Here is a 26,765-nt window from a genome sequence, read left to right as displayed (position 1 = left end):
GAGCTGGGGAGGAGAGAGTGATGTGAGTGCTCTGGGAGCCTGACCAGGGCAAAATTCCTGCCTCTTCCCTCCTTTCCTTCCTCTTGCCTCTCCGTTTCACTCTCTGCAGTAACGGGCCTTGTTTTGCCTTCCTAATGGCCCCACCTCGCTTGGGGTTTCTGCTCTTCCTGGCTTGCTGCTTCTCCTCCTCCGAAACGCAGCTCCTGGACTGGATTTGGGGCAGCACGAAGACCACGGGAAACCCAGTGGCACCTGCCGAGGGAACTGCCACACTGGAGCCACTCACCTCTGCAGCAGTTGTCACCCCCAGCGCGTCCCCAGGGACGTGGGGTGGCCAGGTGATGGACATCACCACCCCACAGCTCCAGGAGCCCGATCCCCGCACAGCAGCACCTGTGAGCCAGGGGACCACAGCTGAAAACACCCAGCAGTGGGACGGGAATGCCACGGGGCTGGTGGAGAGCACAGCACAACCAAGCATCGCTCCTCCCCGCAGCACGTCACCTACCCCTGGCCAGGATGTAGCCAGCAGCTACACCGAGGACCCACAGCTCCTGGGGACAGGGACCACCAAGGATCTGCAGCTCCTGGGGACAGGGGCCACCAAGGATCCGCAGCTCCTGAGGACAGGGTCCACCAAGGACCCGCAGCTCCTGGGAACAGGGACCACTGAGGACCTGCAGCTCCTGGGAACAGGGTCCACCGAGGACCCGCAGCTCCTGGGAACAGGGTCCACCAAGGACCCACAGCTCCTAGGAACCACTGAGGATCCGCAGCTCCTGGGGATGGGGACCACTGAGGACACACAGCTCCTGGAGACGGGGACCACCAAAGACCTACAGCTCCTGGGGACAGAGACCCCCCCAGCGATGGGGACACGAGTGTCCTTGCAGAGACCAGCAGGTCCCCGGCCAGGTAGTGCCCCTTTTCCTTTCCCACCAGGTGACAGTGCCCGTGAGCAGGCAGTGCTGCCCCGGGACCCCACGGCACAACCACTCCAACAGCGCCATGGAGCATCGCCCACCCCACCGAACATGCAGCATGGCCCTGGCCACTGGGGGCTGGCCCTGGCCAGTGTGAACGGGAGCTGGAGCCCTCCTTTGCCTAACAGGAGGATGGCTAACGGTGTGGATCGTCCTCTTGCCAATAACTCCGGTCCTCTCGAGTTTGATTTACTAACCGCCGCTATGCGACTCTATGGTAGTAGTGGCACGGGGCTTGCATCCTCCTTACCCGGACTGATACCGCCAGCCGGCCGTTGCCTGCCCATCCCAACCCGCCTGCCCTTCTGCAGCGTGCTGGGCACCAACCGTTTCAGATTACCAAATTACCTCCGCCACAGCAGCGAGGCGGAAATTCAGGTGGCTTTGCATGAGTGGGAGGGGCTGCTTGAATCGCGGTGCCATCGCTACGTGGAGTGGTTTCTCTGCTTGCTCCTGCTCCCTGGGTGTAGCGCCTCGGTCCCTGTAACCCCCCCGCCGTGCCAGGGCTTCTGCGAGGCTGTCAGAGACCTGTGTTGGATGCACTTGGCTGGTGGGCGCCTGCCTCTGCCTTGTGATGCTCTCCCCGAGGAGGACGAAGGGTATTCTTGTGTCTTTATTAATGCTTCTGCAGGTAATGTTGCTGGGTGATGTCCGTGTGTCTGTGTGTGTGTCTCCCCTCCCCAAACTCCCCCAGCTTTTTAGGTGCTAAGGGATGCTTCTGCCTTGTCCTCATGGGATGGTGGTGAGTCCAAAAACGCTTTCCATCCAGCCTCGGCTTCTTCAAACAGGGATCGTCAGGTGCTTTTGGCTCCCTCAGCAAGGCTGAGCGTCGCCACCCCATGCTCGGGCTGTTTCATCCTCGATGAAACGCAGTGGCCAGGTTCAAAGCCAGCGTCACGGTGGGCCAGGACAAGAGATGCTCCCCAAACGCATCATGCTGGCGTTCAGGGCCAGTCTGCAGGTGCTGCAGTGCACAGCAAAGGGCTTTGTGGTGTCCACCCTGGGAGCAGGGTGCTTGCAAAGCTGGCAGCTCCCCTCAGGGACAGGGGAAGGACCAGGACCCCACAGCCACCCAACAGCAGCAGTATCAGGGGCCATGGCAATGAGGAGGCTTCAAGGTGACCCATGGCTGTGCCCACATGTTCCCCTCTCCCAGAGCGGCCCTTTGCTTTGAGGTTAATGATTTACCCAACAGCTAATGTTTGATCCCCCCCTGCCTGGCAGGCAGGAGAGGTTACTTCACCTCTAGCTTCGTCATTAGGTGGTTGTGACCCTTCTGTGTGTCAGCCAGGGACCGAGACGTGCCTCTTTGGCAGGGTGGCGAAAGGAAGGGAGTGAGGCGGGGACTGGCATTCAGAGAAATGCACGTCGGGGTGCAAGAGCAAGAAGACAGTTTGGGATGAAAGCAGGAGTGGGAGCTCGCTGCTCCCCCCGCCAAGCCCTCTGAATGAGGCTGTGTTCCTGCGCTGGCCCCCTGCACCCCCGGGTGATGACCTGGGGCTGCCGACCAGGAGCAGCGAGACGCCTGCCGCCGTCACAGGGGCAATTTAGCGGGGGGGCGGCAGGCAGGGGTCACGCATGTGGTCCCCTCAGCGTCAGAGTGGCTCTGTTTGCCGGCTGACCCCAGGGGAGTGCAGCGGCATCATGGGGGAGGCATATGGTCCCGGATGGGCAGCACTGGGAATGGGTGGGGGACGTGGAGACTGTGGTGCACCCCATGCAGTGACTCAAGATGCTCCTGCGTGCTGGCGGTCCCCTGAATCCCAGCTGGGATGGGATGCACGGGGCCATGCTGGCAGCCCTGGCTCAGGCCAGCCAGGAAGGTCATGGCAGAGGGAGAAGGTGGCTTGGAGCAACCCTGGCGCCTTTCCAACAGCAACAGGAGCAAATGGCTGGGTCACTGTGTCCAGAGACACCCGTGCAGCTGTGTCATGCCAGCACCCATCCTGAAACCACTGCAGCATCAGCCGTGTCTGGCTCCCCATGCTCCCCGGTGGGTGCTGCCAGTTTGCTGCAGGGAGGGGAGAGGCTGTGATACTTGGGCTCTGGGTGCCCTATGGAGAAAGCAGGCATGGCCTGAAAGGTTTGGGGTTCAGAAGGTGTACTTGGCTTTTGCAGGGGAGCAGCTATTGGAAGGGGTCTCCCCTTACCCCCCTGCTCCCCAAGCCACACCAGACCTCACAGACCTCACAGCCCTGGCCTCTGCTTTGTGTGTTGTGCCAGGGATAAGTGTGTCCCCATTTGCTTTGGGAAGCACCAGCACCCAGCTCTCACCCTGGGCTTGGGGGCGAGTGGCATGTTTGGAGAGGAGGGAGGATCCCAGAGCCAGCTGAAATGCCAAGGGGAGCGTGGTTGAAAATTGCATTGCTAACAAAAGCCTCTTTCAGCCTGTCCCCCCGTCATCCCAAGCTCTGGGGGCAGACAATGGCTTGTCTGGCTGCAGAAATTGCAGCACTGGCTCTTATACCCCTGCAGACCCCCGGGAGGAAGCTCTGGTTTCCTCTTCCCTTAAAGCTGCTGTGAATTCGGCTTCCTCCAACCCAAGATAAGCTCCATCCCTGCATCCTGGTATTTGCAGTCGGCTTGACCACAGCTGCCTGCTGCAGAGTGACTGGCACGACTGGGGATGGCACAGCTGGGGCTGGGCAGTGGGAGCAAGCTTGTGGGGTGTCTGAGAATGGGGTGCCTCAAGGGTGGGTGCCAGTCTGGAGCTCACTGCGGGTCTGGGGAGCCCTGCTTGCTCACCCTATAATTTTTGGTGTAGGGCTGCCAGCATCTGGGTGCAAAAGGATGCTGGACTCCAGGATCCAGAGGACCCCACGGACAGCGAGGCAGGGGGACTGCGCTGAGCCCTTTTCCTCTGAGCAGGCTGGGGTTGCACCATGGGCAAGCCCAGTCCGGTGCAGGGCAGATGAGGGGGTCAGCAGCGCTGGTGCAAGACCGGGAGGGAGGTTTCCTTCCATCTGGATGCTCAGTTTTGGCGTGCCAAGCTTGGGAGGGCCTGGGGGAGCAGGGTGGGCACAGGGTAGTTTCAGACCAGCTGGCTCAGGAGAAGATCAGTGGGTCTGGGGTCTGGCGGAGAGAAACTTGCCTCTGCCTCTAATCAGTGGCATTTCTGATGTCCCAGCTGCCTGGGTCCCTGTCACGGGGCTGGTGCTGGCACTGGGGGCTCAGCAGTGGGGAGAGGCTCAGGATGTTCTGCGTGTGCAGGTACCCCCAGGCTTTGGAAGAGGCATCCAGGTTTTCATCTCCTCCCACTATCCCAAGAGATGTGTTTTCCTTCCAGACTGGGAGAGGCTGGGCCGATTTCTTCTTTTTTTTTTTTTTTTTTTTTTTTCTTCTTATGCTTTTTTAGTTCTTTTTTAAGAGCTCTGGAGGACAATGCCTAGCTCCAGAGCAGGGTGGAGGTTCCTGACTGGTGCTCCTGGGCTCAGCACACCTCTGATACCCACTGTTGCTCACATGAAACCTCAGGGATGGAGCTGGGGACACTGAATTGTCTCAGCTCCTGCTCCTGAGTCAGGTCCTGCTCCTGACTCAGGATGGGGCCAAAATCGGCACTAAGCTTGCATGCCCAGTGTGGAGCCCTTAGCCATTTCAAAGCTGAGGTGGCTGGGTTTGCTCACTCCCGGAAAACACAGAGTTAAAAAGCACCCTGCGTGCTCCCATCGAGTTGGCACCAGCCCGAGCAGTTGACATAGGAGAGGAGGAATCCAGCGCCCGGTGTGTGGGCGATGAGGATGTGCCTGCTGCCAAAACAACGGGAGCTGGCGTACAGAGGGCCGGCTCGTCTCGGCCAGATGTTCAGCTGCATCGGGTAGGAGAGACCGTCCCAAGCAGAACTTCCCCAAGCGCCTTGAGAAAAAGGAGTCGGGAAAGCAGGCGAGCTCCAAATTGAGATCATCTGGGAAGCTGACAGGGCGCGCCGGCTGGAGCCTTCTTCCCAGGGTGTTGCAAGGGGATGGCTCTGATTTATTCCCAACCGGGGTGACACTGTGAGCTTGTCCCTGGATGACATGAGGGGTCACCATGACCCAGAGTGGGTACAGATGCAAGACATTTCCTCATGACTCTGTGGTTGTTCAGCATGAGGTGCTCCAGCAGCATTCCCCACTGCCTGCATGGGCATGTTGCTACCACAGGCAAGATCCCTTTGGTTTTATTGCACCTCAGGGGTGTCCCAGCTGCAGTTGGAGCCAGCAGCAGGGAATGGGTGGTGTTTTGGGAGTCACAGCTGAACAGTGCAGTGGGAGTGGCTCAAGGAGTTGCCTGAAGGAAAGTCCTGGGCCTTGGGGAGGGTGAGCAGGGGGGAGGCTGGACAGTGGCATCCCCTCAAGGCATCTTGCTGAGAGTCACCATCCTTGCTGAGCTGGTTGTGACCATCCCCTTTCCCTTCCTCTTGCAGAGGACCTCAGCGCTGACGTCAGCCTCCTGGAGCTGATTGGAGACCCCCCACCAGAGGAGATCCTCAAAATTTATGGCCCCGACAACAACCCCGGCTATGTCTTTGGCCCCAACGCCAACACAGGCCAGGTGGCCCGGTACCACCTGCCGAGCCCTTTCTACCGGGACTTTTCCCTCCTGTTCCACATCCAGCCCACCACCCCCCGGGCTGGCGTGCTCTTTGCTGTCACGGACTCCTCGCAGAGCATCATCTATGTGGGTGTCAAGCTCTCGGAGCTGCAGGCGGGCAAGCAGCAAATCATCTTCTACTACACAGAGCCGGGCTCTCCAAGCTCATATGCAGCAGCCACCTTCACCGTGCCCACCTTACTCAACCAGTGGACGCGCTTTGCCATCAGTGTGGAGGAGGATGAAGTCATCCTCTACCTGGACTGTGAAGAGCATGAGCGGGTCCGCTTCGAGCGCTCCCCGGATGAGATGGAGCTGGAAGATGGCTCAGGGCTATTTGTTGCTCAGGCTGGAGGGGCCGACCCAGATAAATACCAGGTAAGGCCTCGGGGCACCCCAAAGAACGTCTCCAAGAAGCCTGGGTGAGGCTGGGGGGACGTGACACCAGTTTGTGCCTGTTGAACCAACCTTTTTATCCAGAAGACAAACCAGCAGCCATGCTCCGTGTGTGTCCCTGGGAAAGGAGACACTTGATCTGGGGGGGGAAGGGTGGCTTCAGATGCCACCAGCTATTGTCTTGGGTCTCACCAAAGCAAAGCTCCCAAGGTAGGCTGGCAAGGAGGAGATGAGGCTGTGCTACAGCAGCCACCATTGCCCGTACCTTTTCCAGCAAACGGACAGAGCCTCTTTGAATCTCCCCACTGCTAAAAATACCCAACTCCTTTGGTGGAGGAACTGGTTTGGCTGGAGAAATGTCTCTCTTAGCTGGAAAAAATGCTTGGGCTGGAGTATATCTTTGTTGGCTGACATTGGGTGGTATCAGCAGGAAGACTTTGGAGAGCAAGGAGAGAAGGTGATAGCTCAGCCCATGATTTGAGCATGACTTATGTTCTAGATAAGGTTTATGGAAAGTGTGGGGAAAATGCCTGTCTGACGTGGAAATCCCCCACGGTGCTTGAGGAGAGAAAAGTTCAGGATTGCACTGCCGGTTCTCCCTGTGTTGAGCATGGTTTGCCCAGCAACAGAGGCTCTGCTGAGTGGAGCGATGCTTTTCCTGGGGAGCTTTGCAAAGCACGGTTCAGAGCTTAAACGTCATCTTGACTAATGAGCAGCTGCCGCGGGTCCCAGTTAAATGGCTTCAGGCAGGGAAAGCTCCCCCAGCAAGGGCTTAATGATTGATGGGCTAGAGACTGGTTTGCACTGGGAGTTGCGTTGGTCCACTGAGATTTCAAGAGCAACTTTTTGCTCTTGAACATGCTGGGAGGGCCAGGTCGTGGCTGTGGAGGCCCAGCTGGAGAGGGTTTGACACCATTTGGAAGGCAAAGCAACAGCCCAGAGCAGAGCGAAGCACTGCTGCCTTTCGAACAGGTGATGTTCCCAAGCTTGCCAAACACTCGATCCCACCGCCCACCCCCGGTTTTCCCATGGGGAATAGCCAGCCATCGAGGGAAGGAGTCTGACTGCCTTGGCCGGCTGAGAAGGGAGTGGGGAGCGCAGGCTGGGACGTCTCCTTGGCATCTGACTGCCTCGTGGTATTGCCATCGCTGACCAGCCCTGACTTGCATTATCTGGAACTAACGGGGCATCAAGCTGATTAAAACCTGGCTCTCGGTCAAGCCACAAGATGAGCTGCTTGCAGGCAGCTGGTGGGCTCTCAGCTGGCATTGGTGCTTCTTCTCGAGTTGCCTTTGTGTCAACCACATGAAACCTGGAGGGGCAGAGCCTGCAGGTAACGCAGAAGCCCCTGGGGCAGCAGATATCAAGGGGGTTACTGTAAATGGGGTCTCACCTGGGGTCTGGCAGGAGGCTTTGTTTGCAAGTGGATGCATGATACGACCTATGGTGCTGCTGGCCCCTTTACTGGGGCAAATGGGCTGCAAAGGCCCCTTAAAAGCATCCCTCATGGGGATGCCTCGGTTCAGGGCTGGAATCAGATTATTGCTGGTGCCTCCACCAGACCCCAGGATGGGGAAGACCAGGCTGGAGCGTTGCATTTATCAAAGCTTGGGCTTGCTGCTGGTGCTCGGTGGGGAAGAGAGGGATGGATTAGAGTCAGCTGTCACAAGGGTGAGCAGCTGGAGGAGGTCACAACCCACCTGGGGGGCATTTGCTTGTGGGAGGGATTTATATATATATAATAAATATATAAAAATACAAAATGCATATATTTGTAATATATGTATCTCATATATCTATAATATAATGTATTTATAATATATTCATATTATAATGTCACAGCCAGCCTGGCTGAACTGCAGCTGCCCCTGATTCTTGTTTTCTTAAACCCATCATGTTTCCTGAGCACAGCTCTCTTTCCCGGACGTGGTGTGCTGTGCTTTTGACGGAGCCCAAATATTTTTTTAGGTGTCTTGCCCAGAGAAGAGACACCAAGTGGGAGGTATCTGCCCTCTCTGAGCTCGCTTCCCAGCGTGGTCTCCATTACCTCCCCACCAGGATCAGAGGGATGGGCAGCATCCCATCCCAGCAGTTTCCCATCCTGGCAGCATCCCTGTGTCCCATCCCAGCAGTGAGGACCTGGGACAGGCTCTGAGATGCACTGGGTGACCCTGATCACCATAGGAGCTGCTGGTACCCACACACCCTCCCCAGATGAGGCAGGGATGCTGCCCTCCCAGGTAGTACAGGTAGCTTAGCTGTGGGGCTTTGTCTGGATGCAGCATCCTTAGGAAGGAATTTTTGGCCATTTCTTGTGTAAACAAGCAGCTTGGATGCACACAGTGCTTGCAAAACCCAAATAAATGGTAAGGAAGTGCAGATTAGCCTAAGAAATACAAAACTGGGGCTGCGGTGGACTGGGACCTGCCAGCTGTCCTTGCTTGGGACAGAGAGGTTGTCTGTGGCCGGGGAGCCCTCCGGAGAGGGGAAACAAGGAGTACAGCCAAAAAAGTTCCTTTAAAAGCATTGCTGTCTGGCTGCATAGATCCTGGCTGCTACCTCCGCTCAGCTTGCTGGGTGCCAGAGCTGGCATGTGGCTTCTTCCCATGGCTTGTCAAGCCATGCTGGTGGTGCTGGGCACCAGGGCTGCGACTTTGAAACCTCTCAGTGGTGGGTTATGGATGGATGCTCAGGTGGAGAGCGTGCTCTGCACCAGGCAAAAGAGCCTGATGTACACAGGGCCCTCGAGGACGTGGTGGCTGAGTGGCATGGCAGGTCACATCATGCCGCAGGGTGGCTTGCGACACACACGCACGTCCATCCGTGGCATGCGTCCATCTGTGGCACGCATCCATCCATGGCACCTGGCCATCCGTGGCAGCCCTCGGCGTGTTTTCCTTCCAGGGGGTGATTGCTGATTTGAAGCTGCAAGGAGACCCGCGGGCAGCCGAACGCCAGTGCGAGGAGGAGGAGGATGACACCGAGGTGAGCGCTGGCAGCCCGGCTGGGGCAGGCTCAGGGCTGCTGCCCCGTGCTCATGGCTCACCCCTCACCCCGTCTCCCCGGGCAAACGCAGGTCTCTGGTGATTTTGGCAGCGGGGCAGAAGGCGGACACCAGCCCTCAGGGAAAGTTGCGGTGAGTTGGTGCCCATGGGTGCTGCACTCGGTGGCAGGACCCCAAGATTTTAGGGATGAGGAAGGCTGAGTGCCCTCCATGGTCAAGGTCCCGGGACGCCCCATGGGGTCCTGGCGCCTGTCCCTTTTGGGAGGGCACTGGGAAGTGAACAGAACCGCGGTGTCCCCTTGTTGTTGGCACAGGGTGTCCCAGGGCTGGTGGATGCCATCCCCGTGAACTCTCCCCCCGTGGCGGCGGGCAACAGGCCGAGGAGCAGCGGAGGCTCCCCACAGCAAGCTGAGAGGACAAGAGTGGAGGAGACACTGCGGGTCTCCACGGGAGGTGATGCCAGCAGGTTTCCCCTCCCCCACCATGCTGGCCAGCCCCCGGACACACCAGCAAGGACATGGTGGAGTGGCCGTCCCCAAGCACAACTGGGTCCCTTTTCCCTTCCCACAGGCACCGGCCCCAAAGGCGAAAAGGGGGAGAAGGGTGAGCGTGGCCTGAAAGGGGACTCGGGGACCAGCGGCATCGTGGGGACAGGCAGTGTCAAGGGTGAAAAGGTGGGTGAGAGAGTAGACCCCAGGGGCTCAAGGATGTCAGTGACATGTCTGTGTTTCACTCCACTCCTCTTTGTTTCTGTCCCCCAGGGGGAGAAAGGAGAACTGGGCGTTAAGGTGAGCATCGCTGGGGGAGCTGGGGCAAAGCCATGCCTGGCTGAACTGTCACCCCTGGGGATGTGCTACCCATCCCTGTTTCCATCTCCTTGTCTCCCCAGGGCAGCGCTGGATTTGGCTACCCTGGCTCCAAGGGCCAGAAAGGGGAACCGGGTGACCCCGGCCCCCCTGGGACCCTCTCACGGCACGCTGATGGCTCAGTGGTGGAGCAGGTCACCGGTCCCCCAGGGCCACCAGGGAAGGATGGAGCCCCCGGCAGGGACGGCGAGCCCGTGAGTCCCCCACCCCTTGGGTATCCCCTCTCCCCTGACCCTTGCCTGCCTGTGCACTGACCTCTCCCCTCTCCATCCCTAGGGTGATCCTGGTGAGGACGGCAAACCTGTAAGTGGGGTGGGGGGAATGGCAGGGTGATGGGTGCCAGCCACCCCTTTGCCTTGCCACCCACTGACCCGCCACCACTCTCCTTTGCAGGGCGATATGGGGCCCCAGGGGTTCCCTGGGACACCAGGGGAGCCTGGTCTGAAGGGGGAGAAGGTGAGTGCCAGTGCCAGTAGGGGGGGGGCAGCACACACTGCTGTCCCCCCTTCTTCTTGCCATTGGTTTGGCTGCAGTAACAAGCCATGCTCTCTCCTCTGTGCCAGGGTGACCCAGGTGTGGGACCAAGGGGACCCCCTGGACCACCTGGCCCCCCGGGACCACCAGGACCCTCCTCCAAGCACGACAAGCTGGTGGGTGCCCCCTGGGATGCAGGGATTTGAGGATGGGGGGGCGGTCCATCAAGCCATAGAGGAGTGGGATGCTGCCACCAGCCCCTGGGCAGCATCACCACAACATCAGGTACCCTGACCCTGGCCATCTATGCCTGACATCATCTTTGTGCTTCTCCCCCAGACCTTCATCGACATGGAGGGCTCTGGCTTCGGCAGTGACCTGGAGAGCCTGCGGGTGAGTGTGGGTGAATGTTTGTCCTGCCGGCAGGGAGCAGGGGGACACACTCAGCCACTGTCCCCGTCTTCCTTCTAGGGTCCGCGAGGGCCACCTGGTCCCCCAGGGCCACCTGGTGTGCCTGGTTTGCCCGGGGAGCCGGGGCGGTTTGGAATGAACCGCACGGATCTGCCAGGACCACCAGGGCTGCCAGGCAGGGATGGGATCCCTGGACCCCCAGGGCCAGCGGTAGGTGTATGGGGTGGCCAAGAGGACCCATCCCAGAGCCACTCTGTAGTGGTGGGGCTGTAACTGCCCCCTGTGGTGGTGGGGGGCTGAGTGCCCACCCACCCCGTAGCATTTCCCCTGGTGTCAGCTCTTGGGCATCTTGCAGGGTCCTCAAGGTCCTCCTGGAAGAGATGGGGCAGCTGGGCAGCCGGGACCCAAAGGAGAGCAGGTGAGTGTCTCCTGTCCCTCGGGAGGATGTCATGGCTCCGCTGTCTGACACTCCTGGCACACCTCCAGGAGGTCCCAGGTCCCTCCATCCCCAGGCTGGGGAGCACCTACCTGCTCCTGCCTAGAGCGGGACAGCTTCTTCATACCCTCTTCCTCCTCCTCCCCAGGGTGACATAGGTGACCTCGGCCTCCCCGGTGTACCAGGACCCAAGGTACTGTGCATAGGGCAGGTTTCTTAGGAGGGTCCCACATGCGTTGCAGATGGGAGGCAGGGATGCTACATGGGGGGCCACCTTGCACCCGAGCTGGGAGGGGGTGTGCTAGTATTTGAGTTCCTCCCAGAGCAGAGCAATGCCGCAGCTTAAGGGTGCATGGAGCTGCCGACCATCCCCAGGATGCTCACCTGGCTCCCACCACCCTCGTTTGGCTTTGCTCTGGGTGCTGCCGCCTCAGAAAGTGGGCAGGAAAGACGAGCAGGGTGTTTCGAGGCACTAAAGAGGGTTTTCTTGGGGGAGTTTGGGTGCCCACACCCCACTGGAAAACATCCCATCTACGCATCACTCACCTGCCTGCCCGCTCCAGCTTCTTCCTGCCCCGAATCCCCAAGAGTGGAGGTAGAGGCTTGGTGGGATGCTTCCCTCCCTTGGGGGCTAGGATGCCCCTTGGGATGACCCATCCACCGCAGCCTGAGCTGGGGGCAAAAGCCTCAAGAATTAAGGTTTCTTGATGATGCCAGCACCAAGACGGGGCAGCAGCGGGCATAGGCACTGATCCTGCCACTCCAGGAGCCACAGCACCCCTAGCATACAGCGAGGTGCCTGCCAGCATCCCCCACGGCACTGAGCTCTGCTGCAGCATCGGAGCCAGCAACATGTGCAAAAAAAATCATATTTATGATTTTAGATGAGCCTCTGGTGGCCACTGTGCACATTGCATGGGGAGCCGGGGCCATCCGAGGACAGCCAGGTTGAAGGATGCCTGATGCCTGAGACGGACAATGTCCCTTCCCGCAAAGCCCCTCTGCCCTGGGGACAGGGGAGCATCTGTGCCCTGTCCCAAGGGACAGTTTGGGGATGCAAGAGGGGATGCGCTGCCCCCAGCTTGCAGGCTCTGGTCAGGGATCGTTGTCACCTTGTCTCTTGTCCCCTTTGCAGGGCAGCAAAGGAGAAGCGGGACCAGCAGGAGCCCCAGGAGAAATGGGCTTAGCTGGTCTTCCTGGGCCCATCGGACCCCGAGGGCAGCCAGGGCCCCCCGGTCCCCCAGGACCACCAGGGCCAGGCTACGAGGCTGGATTTGTAAGTGATCACCCTTGTGATGGGGGGGTGGGATGAACTGGAGCAGGGGGGAGCAGACATGGCTCAGCCCCTCCTCCTCCTTCCACCTAGGGCGACATGGAGGGCTCAGGGCTGCCATTCACCTCCGGCTCCCCTGGACCACCAGGACCTGAAGGACCACAGGTAGCTCCACTCTTTCCCCTTCCTTCTCCTCCATCCTGGGCTCCCCAGGGCATCCCCTGCCATTGTGTCCCCTGCCACCACCCAATGCTCATGGCCCCCTTCTTGTTGCTTGCAGGGGGTACCGGGACTGCCGGGGGTGAAGGTGAGGAACCCTTCAAACACCTTCCTTGCCCCTTGCCGGAGCCAGCTGCAGGAGCCTGGCTCTATTCAGGCAGGATGCCCACAGCAGCTTGTGGGGATGCTCCTGCTCTGACATGTCTTTCCTTGCAGGGTGAGGTCGGCAGCCCTGGGCAGCCCGGCTTGCCGGGACTGAAGGTAGGAGCACTGGGAGGTTGGGACAGGCTGTGTGTGAGCACCTGGGTTTGCAGGGCACTGGGCAGGACCCCTGTGCTCCCCGACCTGGGGCTGTCGGGAGGATGCTCTGTGCTGCATCTTGCCCTTTCCCATACCTCGTTGCAGGGAGATGCTGGTGTGCCTGGCGTGGATGGCCGCCCTGGCCTGGAGGGCTTCCCCCGGACCACAGGTAGGACCATCAGCTCCTCCTTTCCGAAAGCCCCCTCGCTCCAGGCAGGGCACCCATGGTCATTTCAGGGCCACTGGCAGCAGCTCCATGCCCAGCAGCTGAAATTTGCGCCCCCCACCACCAGTGCTCTTGGCTGTTCCCCTGCTCTGGGACCAGGCTCACTGCGTGTCAGGAGTGTCCATGCTGCTTAGGACCCCATCGCCATCAGCTCACCACCCTGTTTGCCACCACCTCCACCCAAAAGCGTCCCAACGTGGCCCACTGCCTGGACCTTGCAGGCAGAGGGGGGTGGCCTGAAAGATTTTGCTGAGCCGTGGGCAGGAGGGGTTCCCTACCTGTGAGCCAGGGTCCGGCTGTATGTGGTGCCAAGCAGAAAGTTCACCCCTACCTGCTCCTCCTTCCAGGGCCCCAAGGGTGACAGAGGCAGCCCTGGCGAGAAGGTAGGTGCCACCAGGCTGGGGACAAGGATGGGGACCGGCTGGGGGTGGCCCAGGGGCTGATGGCTTGTGTCTTCCAGGGTGAGCGAGGCCAAGATGGTGTGGGACTACCTGGCCCCCCCGGTCCGCCTGGTCCTCCTGGACAGGTCATCACTCTCTCAAGTGAAGACGTAAGTGATGACACCTGGCGTCACCACAGCCGGGGGAAGCTAAAATTGGCAGGGGGGAAGTGGTCTGCCCAGCACCCATTGTGGGGGGGGACCGAGGGAGGTCTCTCCAGGAGCTCTGACCTCTTCAGAGCAAAGCTCAGGGTAAAATAACCCCATTTTGCCTCTTTTTCCAGAAGTCTTTGGCAGTTTTGCCTGGTCCAGAGGTAGGTGCCCTCCTGCCAGCCATACCCACCTCTCCAGCAGTGCCTGGAGGGCACCCAGGTTCTTGGAAAGGAGGGGTTTGCTCTTACAAGCATCTGCTTCTCTCTGCAGGGCCGACCAGGTCACGCTGGCTTCCCGGTGAGTTGTTGGCAGGGCTGGGGACCACAGGGGTGGCCCCGGTGAAAGCTCCGGGCATGGTTTGGTGAAACCTCTGCTTGTCGGTCCTGCCGCACTTTGTCACAGCGGTGCTGGGGGGGTGCTGGAGGGTGGGGTTTGGGGTCTGCTTTTAGTGGGTCAGGGCTGACGTGGGCTCTGTGCTCCTCTTTGCAGGGACCAGTGGGACCAAAAGGAGACCAAGGGTCATCTGGTCCCCAGGGCCCCCCAGGGTTGAAGGTAATTGCTCTGGGTCACCTCTGCCCGTGGGGTGGTTGCACTCCTGGTCCCCCATTCTGCGTGACCACTGGGTTCCAGTGGTGATGCCAGCCCTGCCACGGGAGGGAGCCTGGTCCCTTCATCTCCTCTCATGCCTCTGTCTCTCTTGCAGGGGGAGAAGGGGGAGCCTGGCGTCATCATCAGCCCCGATGGGACCGTGGTCACTGCGAAGGTGAAAGGAGAAAAGGTGGGTGTGCTGCAGGAATGGGGGGGGGGGGGGGGGCACATCCCTATGCAATGGGTGCCACATGGTCCCGGTGGTGATGCCCTTTCCTTTTCCACTGTCTGAAGGGGGAGCCAGGGCTACGGGGACCGATGGGACCTTCGGTAAGTCACCATCACCATCCTCCTCATATCCCTTGGGGAGCGACGGGGCTGATCCAGGACAGTGGGGCAAGGGGTTGCCCCCACTCTTGAGTACCCTCATCCTCATCTTCTCTCCCCTGCAGGGTCCCCAGGGACGAGCAGGGATGAAAGGAGAGATCGGCTTTCCAGGCAGACCCGTAAGACCTACTCCTGGTTTGTTTGTCCCCTCAGCCACCCTCCGCCTGTCCCCCTCCACCTCGTCCACCACATCCCTCTACCCTGTTTGCACGTCTTGCACTTGCTGAACCCCAAACCTTGTCATATCCCCAAGGGACGGGGTGATGCCAGGGTGTCGGAGGCAATGCCTGGGTGTCAGAGGTGATGCAAGGGCATCAGAGGTGACACCAGGGACGTCACCCTAGGATTGTCAAGGGGATAGGGAGGAGGCTTACCTGTGCTACTCATCCACAGGGACGTCCTGGCATGAATGGGCTGAAGGGTGAGAAAGGTGACCCTGCGGATGTCAGTAGCATGCTGGGCTTGCGGGTGAGCACTGGTGCAGCCCCCTCCCCTGACCACTGGCCCAGCAGAGCTGGGGAGACGCACTGAGGATCTCCCTGTGGACCCAAATCCCTTTGGCAAAGGGCACGTGCCTCACTGGTTGCTCCTCTGGGGCAGGGCATGCCTCCAGTGTCCCCTCCACAGGGACTGTCCACTTTGCAGAACCCTGACACATCTTCTTTCCCCCTGCAGGGTCCCCCAGGACCCCCAGGACCTCCTGGCCCCCCTGGGCCACCTGGCAGCATAGTCTATGACAGCAGCAATGTGAGTAACAACATGGTCACCATGATAGGGGTGCTGAGGACTGGTGACTGTCCCCCCAGTGCCCCCTGCCTGGTTGGAAGGGATGGAGGATGCTCTGGTGGCATCCCAGCCAGGGCTGGTACATGAGGCTGTCATCAGCATCACATTGAGGGGTGTCCCCCCGAGAATGCTGCTGTCTCTGCAGCTGCTTCCTTTGCATCCCTGCAGGCCTTCAGCGACTCTGGCCATCCCATGCTGCCAGCCTTCCCTGGTAAGGGAGTCCCAGCCCCCTCTGAGCAGTCTGGGGACCCCGGCAAGGCAGGAGGGAGGGGAGGTGGAGGGGAGGAGGGCAGACCCCTTCTGTTAGAGCTGGGGCTAGGATGCTGCAATGCTGAAATGGCATCTCCACTGCACCCCACAGGTTTCCACCAGCTTCCAGGACAAAAGGGAGAGAAAGGCGATCCAGGAGCCCCGGGACCCCCAGGTAGGTGACAGGTCCCTGCAGGCAGAGGTGCGCAGGGGGTGGCTCTTGCCCATCCCGGCTCTCCTCTTCCCTCCTCTCCCTCTCCGCAGGCCACTTCCCCTACGACCCAAGTCACTTCGGTGCCAACCTGCGGGTAAGCCCTTTGCCTGCTGGTGGTGGCTCGCAGGGCTGGCACTCAGCACAATTTGGGGTACCAGGGTGCGCCCCAGTCGCTCACCCAAAGGCTGTGTCATCCCGCAGGGTGACAAGGGAGATGCAGGTCCCAAGGGTGAGAAGGGAGAGCCAGGCAGCACCCCACTCTATGGTCCCAGCGTCTCTGGGCTGCCAGGGCCTCCAGGGCCCCAGGGCTACCCTGGGCTGCCGGTGAGTACCCCATGGCACAGCGTGCGAAGAGGGGCAGGGGTGGGGGCAGCATCCCCGGGTGCTTTGCTCCAGGGATGCTCTTTTGCACTGCCTAGGGTCCCAAGGGGGACAGTATCGTTGGGCCACCAGGGCCTCCTGGACCTCAGGGCCCCCCTGGTATCGGATACGAGGGACGGCAGGGCCCTCCTGGCCCGCCTGGGCCACCTGGGCCACCCTCCTTCCCAGGTCCCCACAGACAAGGTGAGTACCTGCCCTGCCACCCTCACATCCCTCCCTGCACCCCCTGCATCCCTCCCTGTGCTGCAGCCCTCTCTATTCCACCCTTCTTCCCTGCTCCCAGCTATCAGCATCCCTGGACCCCCTGGACCACCAGGACCCCCGGGACCGCCAGGCACTAGCACGGTGTCCTTGGGGGTGAGTCGGGGCTCTGGCAGAGGGTTGCCCATGGGCTGGCTGGCCGAGCCCTGAGCCGCCCGCTGGGTTGTGCCTGCAGCTGCGTGCCCTGCCAACCTACCAGGCGATGCTGAGCAGCGCAAACGAGCTGCCTGAGGGCAGCCTTGTCTTCCTGACCGACCGGCAAGAGCTCTACGTCCGCCTGCGCGGGGGCTTCCGACGGGTGCTGGTGAGTGGTGGGGGCTGGAGAGGCACCCCGCCTTGGGTTGCACTGTCTGGCTCTGTGGGAGTGCAGATGACATCGCCCTGGGGTTTCGGTGGTGTCTTTTGGCGATGCTTGGGGGTCCCCCACCCATGCGCAAGGAAGAGGAGAGGGGGGCAGCAGGGATCTGATGTGCTGTGCTCTTGCAGCTGGAGGAACACAACCTGATCCCCAGTTCAGCTCTGGTGAGTCCCCTGTCCCCCATGCTCATCTTTCCTCATCCCATCCCCATCTCTATCCACCCCTGTCTCCATCCTCATCCCATCCCCATCTCCATCCATCCCCAGCCACCTCAATCCCCATCCCCATCTCCATCCTCATCCCCATCCCCACCCTGGGCAGCGCCAACCCTCAGCCTGTCTCCCCTTCCGTCCCCAGGACAACGAGGTGTATGACAAGCCACCCAGTGTCCACTATGCTGGTGCCCAGTCCCCCCTCCAGCCCCGTGGACCCCTGCATCCCCTCCGCAACCATGGCCTACCACCCACTGCCCGACCCTGGCGTGGGGATGAGGTGGTGGCCAACCAGCACCGCCTGCCAGAGCAGCCTCTGCTCCATCACCAGCACGAGCTTCTCAACAGCTACTACATCCACCGCCGGCCGGATCCAGCCCCCGTGGCTGCCCACGTGCACCAGGACTTCCAGCCCGCTGTGAGTGCCAAGTGCCAACTGACAGGAGGTGGTGACAGTGGCCAAAGCCATGTATGTCCCTCAAGCCCTGTTGTCCCTTCTTTGCAGCTTCACCTGGTGGCCCTGAACGCCCCGCTGAGCGGTGGCATGCGTGGCATTCGAGGTGCTGATTTCCAGTGCTTCCAGCAAGCCCGGCAGGTCGGGCTGGCCGGCACCTTCCGCGCCTTCCTCTCCTCCCGCCTGCAGGACCTCTACAGCATCGTGCGCAGGGCCGACCGTGCCGCCGTGCCCATCGTCAACCTCCGGGTATTTGTGTGTCCCCATCCCCTTCCCAGCACCCTGTGAGCTCCAAGGGATGCAGGGCATCCCAAAACTTCCATCTCTCTGCATGGCAGTGACCATGAAGCATCGCCTGCCTGGAGGCTGCTGGGGCGATGCTCTCGGGGTGCAGGCAGGGTTGACACTCCCCCTTCCCCCCCCCCCCCCCTCCTTTCTCCACCCCCTCCACCAGGACGAAGTGCTCTTCAGTAACTGGGAAGCCCTTTTCACGGGTAGTGGGGCCCCACTGCGAGCCGGAGCCCGCATCCTCTCCTTCGATGGCCGGGATGTGCTGCGGGATGCGGGATGGTGAGTGCAGGATTGAATGATGGGGAAAGAGGGGAGATGGGGTCTAGAGCGTGGGGGCCAACAGCCGCCCCCCACCTTTCTCCTTTCCAGGCCACAGAAGAGTGTCTGGCACGGCTCAGATGCCAAGGGCCGGCGCTTGCCTGAGAGCTACTGCGAGACGTGGCGGACAGAGGAGCATACCGCCACCGGCCAGGCTTCCTCGCTGGGCTCTGGCAAGCTGCTGGAGCAAGTGGCCAGCAGCTGCCAGCACACCTTTGTCGTCCTCTGCATTGAGAACAGCTTCATGACTGCTGCCAAAAAGTGACACCTTCCCATCCCCTGGGTACCCCGCATCTCCCTGGGGAGGGGAGGGCCAGCCTGCACCCCAGCACTTCTGTGGTCCTCAGCCCCCTCCATGCACCCACCCTCGCCCCACAGGGTTTTCTTCTCCCGCAGACCTGAAGCCAAAGAGTACTGCCATCGCCCCTGCCCTGGGTTGGCAGGGGCTAGTGTCCCACCTGCAGCAGGGCAGCTGTGGGCTGGCTGCCTTCCTCCCCCTCCTCTCGCTCCACTTCTAACGCCTAATATTTAACCACTTCAGCTCAGATGCTCTTTTTGGGGTGGCTGGGCAGGAGGATGCTCAGCAGGGAGATTTTGGTGCTGCCATGCGGTGTGCCCTCCTGGAGAGCCTGGGGGTGTTCCTCTGACCACTCCGCAGCCCTGCAATGTCCTCGCCAGGAGCTTGGGGTCAGACCCAAATCCCTGCTGCTGGGGCCAGGGGGTCTTCTCCAGCCAAAACTCCGGCATCCCACCCAAGCAAGGGACCATCCCGTGGCAGTGCTGGGGCTCCCCCAGATGGTCTCCGTCCTCCCCAGGTAAGGACCATTCCACCCAGTCCCCCATCATCATCCTCACGTTCACCTCACAGCCAGCAAGCTCACGAGCCCAGGGGAGGGGGTCTGGTCGCCCCCATCCCCTCTGCACACCCTCGGGACTCCCAGCCGTGCCCCCACACCCCGGGTACAGACACACGCAGGCCAGCGCCGGGAGCGGGGCGATGGGGTGGCTCCGATGTGGGGCCAAGCACGCCCTTGGCATGTGTTTACGTGCATGTGCGTGTTGAGCACATGTGGTACCGAGGGCACTGCCATCACCCCCCCTCCCCATGCCACCTTTGCTGCGCCCCAAGGGCCAAGGCACAGCAAAGCTGGTTTGAATCGGTGTGGGCAAAACCAAGGTGCTAAAAAACAAGAAAGAAAGAAAGAAAAAAAAGACAAATCTGTAACTAGCTTTTTGTTATTGTATGGAAATTATTACCATAAAAGCTGTGCGAGTCACACAGTCTCCATTTCTTACAGTCTACTGTATTTTGTGTAATTAATGCAATTTAAAGCCTGTGGATCTTTATTTTTTTTTTGACAGTTGTGTTCTATAAACCATTTTCTAAAGGCACTGAATAAAGAAATGTTATCCTCTTGTAGCCTGACTCTGCACAATGATGGGGAGCTGGTAGCCGGGAGACCCCCTGGACCCCAGCATCGTACCTGGTGGTGGCAGCCGCGGACATCCTGCCTCTGCTCTGGCAGTGTCTGCAGGTTGGGGGGGGGGGGGGGGGCACAGCCCTGCCCCCACGGATCAGAAAACTGATCCCAAGGGGTTATGTCCTCAACGGACCGGCGCAGAGGACAGACGGTGGGACAGGAGACCAAGTACACATTGACAGTGATGCTCATTTATGGAGCTGCGACCCAGCCCCGGGGGTCACAGTGCCAGCACTCAGGCTCACACGGCGCCTGCCTCCAGGCTCTTCTCCGGTGCTGGCACCTCAGCAGGGAGCTGGCACAACTCCTTGGCCAAGGCCTGCTCCGCTGGCTGCTTGTGGCGGCTGTGCCGGATGCCCACGCTGACAGCTGACAGCAGGTAGGTGACCGCCAGTAGTGTGAAATAACCAAAATACACGTAAAACTGCAGGAGAGGAAGGGGGAGAGAATGACACTTGCAGCCCCACCTTTATCCCACACCATTAGGGGACCACCTCCATCCTAGATGTCCCCCAGTCCTTACCTGGGGATGCACAGACAAGCCCAAGCCCCTCCTGTCAGCCACGATGATGGTGATGATGGTCTTCAGCACGGTGGCGAAGAAGGTGTTGACCCCGAAGACCAGTGCACAGAGCTCTTTCGAGAGGGAAGTAGCGATCTGGAAACTGGGAAACAGAAGGGCATCAGTGAACCCCTGGTACCAGCCTGGCTGCCAGGGTGGGAGCAGCTCCCTAGGGGTACCACGCACATGGCAATGGGTACCAGGAACTGGTAGGAGCCACGGAAGAGAACGTAGGCAGTGTAGCACAGCCAGATGTTGCTAGTAGTGTTCATCAGCAGGAGCAGCCCCGCCTGGAAAGCTGTCACCACGCCGATCACCAGCTCTGACCACAGCGCCCAGTGGATCTTCACATAGCCAGCAGCAAAAGAAGCACCAGCCCCTGGGGAGGAGATGAAGGATGGTGTGAGCACCTCGTCAGCTTGGGACCACCTTGTGTTCCCCAGCCTAGTGATGCTCATCTCATCTAATGATGCTCATCTCATCACTACTGCCACTCCCTGCACCCCCCAAAATGCCATAAGGACCGCCAGTTGCAGGAATGCAGCAGGATGGGAGTGTCCCCCTGCATCCCCGGTGTCCCCAGCCACTCCCAGGGGAAGCAGTCAAACTGGGGTGTCCTCCCACATATCTGGTGTCCCCAGCCCAGGCAAGCATACCCAGCAGCGTGGAGGCAGCATCCACCCCTCCATTGTACACCTGGCGTTTGTCTGTGGCAGGGTAGATCTCGTTCCAGAGGATCTGCACATAGTACAGCATCAGGTAGTAACCAGCTGAGTTGAAGACCCACCACAAGGACCAGAGCCGGAGCTGGGGTTGCCTGGCCAACACTCCCACCTCCCGCAGCATACGGCACAGTACCACCTCCCGCCAGCCCCGCGTCCCCCCACCACCACCCCCCCCAGCCATCTCGTCCAGCTCAGCGGGTGCAGCCTCGTCAGCAGCCCCCTCGGGCCGGTTGAAGAAAAGACTGCGCCGGGGCCGCTCGAGGAAGAGGGTGAGGATGAGGCCAAAGCTGACGAAGCCCAACGAGATGTAGTTGAGGGTGAGGAAGGAGACGCCGCCCAAGGTGACACAGAGCTGGCCCAGCACTGAGCTGGTGAAGACACCCAGGAGGACAGCAGAGCGAGAGTAGCTGGCCATACGCTGGTAGCGGGATGGAGTGACAAGGGAGAAGATGTAGGAGGAGTAGGCGATGCGGGCAGCCATGGTGATGCTGTAGAAGAACTCCATCAGCTGCATGGCCAGGACAGAGGTGCCCAACACAAGCAGCAGCCAAATGGAGATATGGCTTAGGCTCTGCAGCACCAGCACCGGCTTGTAGCGCAGGTAGTCCGTCAGCAGGAAAATGGGTACCAGTACGGCCATGTAGGAGTAGGTCAGCACCGGTGTGATCACGTTGGTCACCTGCCGTGCGTGCAAGGAGGGGCTAAGCACGGGACACATCCCTGGGGGGTGCCCCCAGCCCAGAGGAACGCGGTTCGGGTGGGCGTCAGCTGCTGACTACCATCGTGGCGCTTCCTTGGGGAAGAATGTGTCCTGCGGCGTGCTCGGCCGGGGGCCTGGCTGACCCTTGCCCCCTTCCTGTGCCGAGAACGCAGCGTTCCCACAGATGCAGAGCTTGCTGGACTGGGGCCAGCATCCCTTGGTCAGGGCACAACAACACATGGCCCTTCCTCATCTAACCCCATCGCTGCCAGCAGCCTGGTGGTGCCCAGCCCCGCGCCCCCCACTCTGCACCGCGCCAGCATGGGAGGGTCTCGCTGGTGGGATGGGATGGGGCTCCTCCCAGCCACCCCCCCCACCCAGCCACCCTCCGCCATCCCACTGGCTGCCCAGGTGGGCAGGGTTCAGGCATCACCCCCCAGAATTGGCTGCCACCCTGGCCACACGGTCTTACGCCAGGGAAAGTTCAGCCTGGGACTTTGGGGACAGGGCAACCTCACAGCCCAGTGAGACGGGGACATGCTGCCACCTGGACCCATACTGCACCACCTTCTCCCTCCCAAAAAGCATCGCCACGCCTCACCGCGTGCCACCTTGCCCAGGACGTGGCACACCTGCACCCCTCCATGCCCCAGGACCACAGGAGGATGCTCCGGCCAGCCCCAGGGTGGTGACTGTGGCCGCAAAGGGGGATGTCGGGGAGGACACGCTGCCTGCGACTCACCTCTGGCTGTGTGAAGTTCTTGTCAGCCCCCAGGAGATATGGGGTGATGAAGCTCTCCCCGGGCCGGATCTGTGTCATAAAGCCATAGAAGCAGAGGTAGAAGACTTGTAGCTTCCAGCGCTGGTCCGGCAGCGTCTCTGATGCTGGCTTTTTGGCATCATCATCCTTCTTGGGCATGGTTCCGCCGGCTCTGCAGCAGGACAGCAGTGTTATCCTGGGGACGGTCAGCTAGATGGGCTTTGCCAGGCCAGGCAGCCCCTCTTTGGCCGCAGGCGCTCTCCGACGCATCGAAAGCCACGCCGCTGCAGTTTCTGGGGAGAAAGCATTTGGCATGGGCTCAAATTCCTCCAGAATCACAAGGCAAATAAATACCACTACCTTCTCCGCAGGACATGTTCTTGCAAGAAGAAAAGCAACTGCGTGTCTCACTGTGCAAAAGCCGGGGGGGGGCATTTCGGGCAGCATTTGTAAATCTGGTATAAAAGAACCTGGATGCACCAAGCTCTGAAGCAGGGCATGCTTGGCTTCCATCACCTCCTCTTTCTCCCTTTTAAGAGTCAGTGGGGTTTTACCCCCTCCCCAAAGCAACACTTCCCTGAGCCGAGTCACTCTGCTGCAGACCTGGAGACAGAGGGATGCAGATGCCCTGTGCCGAGGATGCTCCGGAGGGAGACGGCAGCAGCCACAGGCACTGCGCCGGTTGTAAAAGCGAGCTAATGTGCACACCGGGCGCAGAGCCGCCCGTGCTGTTATTACACTAGCTGGGCAGTCGGCGGGACGTTAGCCAAGCCACAGAAAAGCAGCTGCCCCTTGGCAATCCCCTGGCCCTCAGCAGTCCCCCGGCAGGTCACAATGCTCGGGTGGTATCGCCTGGCCTGGGGAAAATGCAAAATGCCATGAGGTTCATGGTCTGGAGGGGGATTAAATATTCAAATCCTGAGGTTTGGCTGCAGCAAAGCTGGCAGCACAAAGTAGGGCCGATTAGCAGTCACGAGATGAAGGCAGGGAAGGGAGAAGCCTGGCCTGGGTGTCCTCCCACTGCTCCCTACTTCCTCAAAAAGTGGCGGGTTTTGAGCCATAAATGGTGCTTTTTGAGTCATAAAAATCCACGTGTGCCAATCCACGCCATGGGAGCAAGGTCTAGAAACCCGATTACCCTGCTAATTGCAGAACAACTAATCACAGTCATTAAAAATAAGTCCATGGTCCCAGTCCATGCCCTTCCTCTGCCATCCTGCACGACAAGACTGGGGGCCTCACCTCTGAAAAGCCCCCCCAGAAAATGCACGTGGCTACTGGGGGAACTAGCCGGTACCAGTGCTGGCAGGGAAGAACCAGTCATGATCAGCACCAAAAGCAGCAGGGGGAAGCGGGGTGCCTATTTGCCCCAGCAAGCTCACAGGTAGGCAAACTGCCCCTACCTCTTAAATAAATACCCCTACCTCTTAAATAAATACCCCTACCTCTTAAATAAATACCCCTACCTCTTTAACAGATCCCTGGGGCACGGGGCAGGGATTCAGTGCTCGCTTACCGCCAGCCAGCTATCGCCCAGAGCTGGCTTGGGTGCCAGGTGGAGCACTGCAGCCTCCCCGCTGTGCTGTGAAGGGCAAGGGGCAAGGAGAGGGGGCTAAACCCCCCCCCGAATGCCCACCCCAGTGCTGTGCCATGCCGTGCCTGCCTGGGGCCCCTGCCAGCCACAAGTGCCTGGACTATGCCCCATCACTCGCTCGTCCCCGAACTGGGCTGCGGATGTGAGCGATCGTCACCTCGCTGCGGGGCAGCTCCCCTGCCACACGTGCTGGGACCCCAGTGGGCTGTTTTCCACCCCCTGCTCTAAACCTGTTTTGGAAGCAGATGCTCCCCACTTCCTTTCACATTTACCCAGAATGGATACACGTGCTTTACCCCCAGCTCAAAGGAAACCATGTGCGCTACAGCCAGGATGCAGTTCTGTGCAGCTGCCCCCGTGCCACCGTTCCGGGGAGCGCTGTCTCCTAACTCCTGGCATGTGTACCCCCCCCATGCAGGGATGCCAGCCCTGAACCCATCTGGCCAGACCCACCTGCACCTCTGCAGACCATCCATGGAGCTGCTGCCGCTCGAGGTGAGTGGGTGCAAGTCCCAGGGGGATGCTTCCAACTCGGTGCTGTTGTCCCTCTGCCCTGGTGCAAGCCAGGCAGAGGAGAGGGAGCAGAGCTCAAGCGGTTATCACCGTGTGAACCTGGTTATCGCTGGGCTATCATGGCATGACCTTGACAAGGGATTACTGTCATGCTACCTGGCTGTCAACCCAGGGCCGTGGGCGATGTGGGTGGCCAAGCTCAGGCACGGCTCCGCGGGGACCCATAGCCATCGCAGCCCAGATGGGACAGCGGGGGGAACGCTCTCCCGGCAGCGGATGGCACAGAAGTGATGCTGCGGATGCACAACGCATTTTTGGGGTTCCACCGAGCAGGCAGGGTACGGGGTTGCACGAGCCCCTGGGGCACCTTCCCCAGATAAGGGTGGGAAGCTCCTCAAAATACTCCTTCGCCCACCGTGTGGGCACCTCTCTGCCCCCCACCCCAGCACCGAAGGGATGGGTGGCTGCTTCACGTGGCGGGCTTGGGTGCACGTGGTGGAGGGTGTTGGGGGGGGGGCGGGGCGCGGCACCCGCTAACCTTGAGGCAGGGCACCCTGCGCACCTTGGGGGCACCCCGCATCCCCGGTTCCCCGGGCACCCCAGCACCGGGGGCAGCCCAGCACCCCGCACCCCCCCGCAGGCCAGGCCGTACCTGGGGGGCGGCGGGCATGGGGGCGGCGGCCCGCACCTGCTCGGCCGCGGTGTGGGGGGGTCCCGGGATCCCCGCGGCCCCGCCGCGCCGGAGCAGGATCCGCAGCGAAGGCGAGGAGGACGAGGAGGAGGAGGGTGCGGGGGCCCTCAGGGAATGCAGTCGGGATCCATGTGCGGGGCGGCGGGGGGTGGACCACAAGGCCCACATTGCAGCGGATAGGAGGAAGGGGAGGGGAAGGGAAAGGAAGAGGAGGAGGAGCAGCCCGGCCACTCCCCGGCAAAGCGGCTCCGGCAGCCCGCGAGGTGGGGGAACCCCCCCGCAGCGCCACCTGCGCACCCCGCCGCGGGGACGGGGCACCCGGCTCCCTCCAGCCGCCGCAGCTCCCCGCCCATCCGCCGTGGCCTCTGGGCTGCGGGGCCCTGCATCCCGCCGGGCGGGCGCGGCAGCATCCCTGGGGAGACGCTGCCCGCCGCCCCGGCTCCCCCCCCGGTGATTTAACGCCCCGCTGCCCATAGCCGCTTAGATTTATTTCTGCCCCCCCTTCATCTGTTACAGTCTGGGCTGTGCCACGTCCCAGAGGGTCCCGGCCGTGCCTGCTGGGCTTAGAGCAACATTGCCGCATCCCCTCTCCCCCCGGCACAGCCCCCCCCCCCCCCTCCCGAGATGTGCTTTTGGGGTGAGACCCGGTCATCAGGACAACAGAGGCTGGACCACGGCCCTGCATCGGTCCCTGAGGCAAGAGCATCCATAGAGGGAAACTAAGCAGAGGTGGAGACCCTCGAGGATCAGGCCCCGGAGCTGGTGTCCCCACCTCCCGGGAGACGGCGCATCTTCTGAGAGCATCTTTCCCCCCTGCCCCCCTCCCGCCTTTCCTCCCCCTCTCCCAGCACTCACTCTGCCAGAAGCAAATGCAACCTGACAGGGCTCGGCTACTCCCCTGAAATATTTATATGTTCCCGCCTGGAAGTGCGGCAGCAGGATCCCAGATATCCAGGGGTCGTCACGGCCCCCCCGCCCAGGGCTGTGACGGGTACAGGCAGCCACTTCCCAGCCTGGGGCCTTCCCACCCAGACCACTCCCATCCCATTGAGCCCCCCAACACCCATGTGAAGATGCTCATGGCCGAACTTCTGGGGTGGGGGCTGGACCAGCATTTATGTCACTTGGGGTTTTCTCCTCCTTTTCCCCCCAGCCAAACGGACAGAGCCAGGCTGTGTGATCGAGGTGGGGGACATCCCGAGTCCTTTCCTACATGATGGTATGTTTGCTCCCCAAAGCAGTTTCTTCCCTGAGGAGGACACTGGGACAGCTTGGGTGCTGCAGAAGGACCACCTTGTGTCCCCTCCCAGGCAAGTGCTGGTCCTGCAGACGATGGCAAGACCACAGCAGATGTTGCCGGCAGGGTCCCCATGCCCAGCGTGTCCCTCCCTCGGGCCGGGGCACAGCCCTTGGGGGGGATCTGTCTCTCCATGCCCTGATTGCCAGGACGATGGCAGGGTTGGGGCCATGTGCAGCAGGACCTGGGTG

At 60.8% G+C, this 26,765-nt stretch overlaps 3 protein-coding genes across 8 annotated transcripts in view; 2 read left to right on the top strand and 1 right to left on the bottom strand.

Moving 5' to 3' along the window:
* COL18A1 (collagen type XVIII alpha 1 chain) lies at positions 1–19,671 on the top strand. The gene is given in 43 exon segments (XM_056348438.1): positions 1–915; positions 5,389–5,933; positions 8,856–8,936; positions 9,028–9,087; positions 9,270–9,408; positions 9,526–9,629; positions 9,717–9,743; positions 9,845–10,015; positions 10,098–10,124; positions 10,215–10,277; positions 10,385–10,471; positions 10,635–10,688; positions 10,767–10,916; positions 11,062–11,124; positions 11,291–11,335; positions 12,278–12,418; positions 12,509–12,580; positions 12,696–12,722; positions 12,851–12,895; positions 13,040–13,090; positions 13,092–13,103; positions 13,508–13,543; positions 13,621–13,710; positions 13,884–13,913; positions 14,023–14,049; positions 14,242–14,304; positions 14,456–14,530; positions 14,635–14,670; positions 14,793–14,846; positions 15,121–15,195; positions 15,403–15,474; positions 15,682–15,724; positions 15,875–15,937; positions 16,027–16,070; positions 16,178–16,300; positions 16,396–16,540; positions 16,641–16,714; positions 16,794–16,922; positions 17,105–17,140; positions 17,334–17,606; positions 17,694–17,891; positions 18,097–18,212; positions 18,303–19,671. Coding segments are annotated over 43 exon segments (4,761 nt in total). The 5' UTR covers positions 1–134; the 3' UTR covers positions 18,517–19,671.
* SLC19A1 (solute carrier family 19 member 1) lies at positions 19,472–25,474 on the bottom strand. 6 transcript variants are annotated; one of them, XM_056348400.1, is made up of 7 exons: positions 25,239–25,471; positions 24,527–24,685; positions 22,462–22,772; positions 20,951–21,698; positions 20,481–20,673; positions 20,256–20,397; positions 19,472–20,156 (listed from the first exon to the last, which is right to left on the bottom strand). In XM_056348400.1, the coding sequence occupies exons 3-7, from the start codon at positions 22,636–22,638 to the stop codon at positions 19,974–19,976; spliced, it is 1,443 nt and encodes a 480-aa protein (XP_056204375.1). In that variant the 5' UTR covers positions 22,639–22,772; positions 24,527–24,685; positions 25,239–25,471; the 3' UTR covers positions 19,472–19,973. The 6 variants fall into 6 exon arrangements, with proteins under 6 accessions (XP_056204375.1, XP_056204372.1, XP_056204376.1 ...); XM_056348397.1 differs by lacking the exon at positions 24,527–24,685; XM_056348401.1 differs by lacking the exon at positions 24,527–24,685 and having other exon boundaries at positions 22,462–22,651.
* PCBP3 (poly(rC) binding protein 3) overlaps positions 24,551–26,765 on the top strand; it is a 67,878-nt gene continuing 65,663 nt past the window's right edge. Inside the window, exon 1 of the mRNA XM_056348430.1 lies at positions 24,551–24,568. The gene's annotated coding sequence lies outside the window, so the exon portion shown is untranslated. The remainder of the gene's footprint in view (positions 24,569–26,765) is intronic.

The sequence above is a fragment of the Falco biarmicus genome, chromosome 8 (assembly GCF_023638135.1).
Source record: "Falco biarmicus isolate bFalBia1 chromosome 8, bFalBia1.pri, whole genome shotgun sequence".
Taxonomy (NCBI): Eukaryota; Metazoa; Chordata; class Aves; order Falconiformes; family Falconidae; genus Falco; species Falco biarmicus.
Note: the sequence above shows the minus strand (reverse complement) of the source record. Positions and strands in the feature narration are given on the sequence as shown.

What these genes read in the sequence shown, in the direction of transcription:
- SLC19A1 (XM_056348400.1), bottom strand. Translation starts at nt 22,638, where the DNA reads ATGCCCAAGAAGGATGATGATGCCAAAAAGCCAGCATCAGAGACGCTG. An exon ending in TGCTGCCTCCACGCTGCTGG is followed by an intron (nt 20,674 to 20,950) that starts GTATGCTTGCCT and finishes TCTCCTCCCCAG; the next exon opens with GGGCTGGTGCTTCTTTTGCT. An exon ending in TTCCTGGTACCCATTGCCAT is followed by an intron (nt 20,398 to 20,480) that starts GTGCGTGGTACC and finishes TCTGTTTCCCAG; the next exon opens with TTTCCAGATCGCTACTTCCC.